General features: G+C 36.4%; 1 protein-coding gene across 1 annotated transcript; it reads right to left on the reverse strand.

The window, feature by feature from the left end:
• Positions 1–333: 333 nt before the first annotated feature.
• Positions 334–3,663, reverse strand: LOC131547298 (nuclear factor 7, ovary-like). The gene is made up of 6 exons (XM_058787779.1): positions 3,042–3,663; positions 2,529–2,624; positions 2,063–2,293; positions 1,955–1,977; positions 1,755–1,873; positions 334–1,369 (listed from the first exon to the last, which is right to left on the reverse strand). The coding sequence occupies exons 1-6, from the start codon at positions 3,435–3,437 to the stop codon at positions 882–884; spliced, it is 1,353 nt and encodes a 450-aa protein (XP_058643762.1). The 5' UTR covers positions 3,438–3,663; the 3' UTR covers positions 334–881.
• Between the last annotated feature and the right edge of the window lie 335 nt (positions 3,664–3,998).

Below are 3,998 nucleotides of genomic sequence, written 5' to 3' on the forward strand. Positions count from 1 at the left end.
TAAACCTGTTCACTATATTGCACTTACCTCTGTGTTCTGTGTCTATCTGCTGACAAATTTAGATGTATCAACTAAATTAAAGTGCATTTCTGAATATTTATTTTAGTATTTGACATTACTGAAACCCTTTTCAGATAAATAAATAAATTCTCCACCTGATAAACATTTGAATGCTGAGCAAATCTTTTAAAATTATTTTTACAGTCGTGTTGTAATGAAGTCCTTCAGATTCTGAATCAGTCGCACAACTTCAGTAAAAGTCAGTATAAAGCTGCGCTGAAGTTTCCGCTGCTGACAGGAGCTGAGACTGATTTAAACAAGCGACTCAATTACATTCATTTATTCATTAATTGGGGAAACATAAATAAACTAAATTCAGGATCACACTTTTAGACCAATGCATTTCCATGAATTACAAACTAGATATCATGCACAAACATTTAGCCTTTCATTACTAAAATCATATAATCACAGTTTTTAATGTAAAAAAAATAAATAAATAATAATAATTGTTCTGGTTCTGAAACTGAGAAAAACTTTTAAAGAGTTTTCAGTGAGTCACAGAGACTTTGTTCTGAGAATCAGATTTGTAAACAACTTTTATCAAGTATTTTCATAGTATTTATATTTCATTCAATTCTACGCTGACGTCAAGGAGCCCGACATATATTCAGTATTCCATGTGGATTACATCATTTACGTCAATGAAATAATGTTGATTTAACATATATAACTGAAATAAACAATTATTCATTTAGTCTCATGATGAACAAATATTGAAATTGTGATATGGATTAAATATTGGAAACATAATTAAATATTGGAAACATAATGAGAGTAAAAGATGAAAGCAGGTCGATCCAGAACTACAAGAGTAACGTTTACTGACTATTGAACGGTAAGATCTTCAGAGAGGGATAAGTAAAGAAGAAAGGAAAGACTGTGTCAGTGAAGGAGGTTGTGAATGTGTGTAGATGTGTGTTAGTTACAGGATCAGAAAATGACACCGTTCCTCTGTCATAGGCCAGATCAACTCTCACACGCTCAAGATCCTGTTCAACAGGGAAACCGTATCGTTCAGGCCATCTGTATGCCACACACCAGACATCAGTGTCAAAGAAAACACATCCCTTCCTTTGGTTTGATGCTGTAGTTACTCCAAGACTCCACCGTTGACTCTCTTTAAGCTCCACATCCCAGAAGTGTGTTCCTGAGTTAAAACCCTCTGAACCCAGAACACAACGACACCAGTCAAATCTCTCTGGATTATCAGGAAACAGTTGATCGGTCTCGCTGAATCTCACACTGGTCAGATCATCAGAAAGGTCGAGATGTCGATTTGCAGTGTTTGGATCCAGAATCACAGGAGCTGATGAAACACAATCAACAGCTGCTTTTATTCTGATGTTCATATAATGATCAAGAGTGAACCGTACACAGATTATTATGAATTATGAAACTTGTTCTATTGATCAAACAAATCAGACATTTTCCTCCGATCACTCTCAGTGTTGTTACAGTAAATATGTGCTTGAGAAATTTTAGATTTGATAATCAATCAAACTGGACTGAGATCGGCTGTATCACTGTAACTGTAAATGTCATGTGGAGCAAAGTTGTTCTTCTCTTGTTTACGGCTCATTTTGGTGTAGTAGCTCATCTGGTTATTCAAACATAATGCTGAAATCTGTAAATATTCCCTCATGCATCATTTCCAGTGTATGTGTAACAGCACAGATCTTCTCCAGACTCACTATTTTGGACGATGTCCTGCATCTTCTTCCAGACTCTGAAGGACAGGTTGCCCAAGTATCGTGGCACATAAATCAAAGCTCCAGAAGGCGTCTGTGGATCCGGCTGTGAGATCTGGACTCTGGAAGAACATTCAGGATCAGAACTGCAGTGGCTTTGGCTTCAGAAGCAGAGAGACCAGAGACACCAGCAGATCACTCACCTTTCCATCAAGACTGGAAACTCCTGCAGAACAAACACACCATTTATCATCAAGAACTCAATCAATCATCAATCAATCAATCAATCAATGGATGATCTGAAATCAGACCTTTAGAAAGCAGACGTCATTGGCTTTCATCATCTCCTCCATGTCTTTGATTGTGTGTGAAAGAGCTGAGATGTGTCTGTTCATCTCCTCCAGCTTCTCCTTCATCATCTGCTTCTTCTGCTCCTCTTCCTCTCTCAGTGCAGTGATTGTAGCTTCTTCTTCATCTCTGAGAAACTGATGAAGCTTCTCAAACTGCTGTTTAATCTGACGCTCTGTGTGCTCAGCTTGAGACTGAAATCAAATCACATTCACTTCAATCATCTCCATCAACACACATCAACACATCACATCATTCAGATCCAAGAGAAACTCAGACACCCGACAGATAACAGATCCAGAAGCAGATCGCTGCTCATCATTTACAACAATAATAAACTTAATCCATTATATTAAATATAACAAATCATAATTGTGTATCGTGATCTTACAGCTGTACTGAAAATCACTCTTGATTGTGTTTCCTCACCTTGATGTGTTGAACTGTTTTCTCAAACTCTCCTTTCATGTTTTCTCTCTTTTTAAGTTTCTCCTGTAAAGACTTCAGTGCTGTATTGAACTCCTCCTAGAATTGGACAAAATAAAAATATATAAAACACCAGATTACAGTGAATAGAAGAAAATACAGTGATGAGAAAATGCTGTGAAAAGATATTTGCCACCAACCTGATTTTGTGTGTTGATTCATAAATTAAAACCAAGTATAAAACAAATAAAACCTGAGTAAAGTAGACTTCAATAGAATTTCATCAGCATAAAGCTGGTTAAAAGGTCTTACCCAGTAACTACACTTTAGTATGACACTATTTTATTCAAAAACAGAAGAAATTATTATGGGAGCAAATATTTTCTCAAAGCAGAGTTTATGTCACATGAAGTTAAATAAAATGGCAGAGAGAAATATTGACCGCATGAATGTGATTATATCTGTGTTTATATCTACATATTGCTCTTTATACATGAAACGAGACATTTGTGCTACCTTATATGAAGGAACTACTTCACCGATGGGTCTGAATGTGTGATTGATGTGTTTTAGTGAATCTCTGCACACGACACATGCAGGCTGTTTGTCCTCCAGACAGAAGAGTTTGAGTTTCTCACTGTGTAAACTGCAGATCTCCTCAGATCCTGATGAACGCCTCTCATTTCTCTCCTTCAGGAACGACTCGCACAAGTTTTTTAACGCAAGATTATATGGATGACGATCTTTTGAGGATCTTCTCCTGCAGACAGGACACTCCTGAGTTTTCTTGGTTCTCCAGAACTGTTGAAGACACTCTTTACAGACACTGTGACTACATGATAAAAGAACAGGAGCCTTGAAGATTTCACAGCACACGGGACAATTATAGTCATATTCATCTGATGAAGCCATTTTCACTGTTTGAGCTCCAGCAACCTAAACTTTACTTTCACTTTCTGAACGACGGTTTCTAACATAAATAACCACGAGAATCACAAAGATCTGCTGTCTGTCCAGAAACAAATGTCTTCAATGTTTTTCTCTTCGTTGTTCACTGATGGCTGATTCTTTGTTGCTTTTGTCAAAGAGAAGAAAATCAGTGACAGAAAGGAGAAATAATAAGTCAGTCTCTTCCTGGTTAGTGTTGTAAGAGGGTGGAGTTTCTGATCACCTTTGTGTGTCTTTAACCCTTCAACATTCAATCCTAAAAGGAGTCAATGATTTATTTATTTACTTATTTTTAATAAATTCAGCTAATTTCAGTAAGTTCAGCAATGAAAAACATTTTACCCCACAGACCCCCCCTCTCTCTTTTTTTTTTTTTTTTACAACAAGAATAATACAAGCTTTGTAAAATATCTTAGTCCATTTATGGTACACAAATTATTTTTTTAGTCATTTTACTTGATACACTGGATGTTCAAACCAGAATGTTTGTACCTTTTTAATTTGGCTGACATCAGAGTCAATGTG

The sequence above is a fragment of the Onychostoma macrolepis genome, chromosome 09 (assembly GCF_012432095.1).
Source record: "Onychostoma macrolepis isolate SWU-2019 chromosome 09, ASM1243209v1, whole genome shotgun sequence".
NCBI lineage: Eukaryota > Metazoa > Chordata > Actinopteri > Cypriniformes > Cyprinidae > Onychostoma > Onychostoma macrolepis.

Coding starts and splice junctions, on each gene's coding strand:
- LOC131547298 (XM_058787779.1), bottom strand. CDS start 3,437: ATGGCTTCATCAGATGAATATGACTATAATTGTCCCGTGTGCTGTGAA. Junction 2,294..2,528: donor AAACAGTTCAACACATCAAG/GTGAGGAAACAC, acceptor ATTTGATTTCAG/TCTCAAGCTGAGCACACAGA. Junction 1,874..1,954: donor TTTCCAGTCTTGATGGAAAG/GTGAGTGATCTG, acceptor ATGTTCTTCCAG/AGTCCAGATCTCACAGCCGG.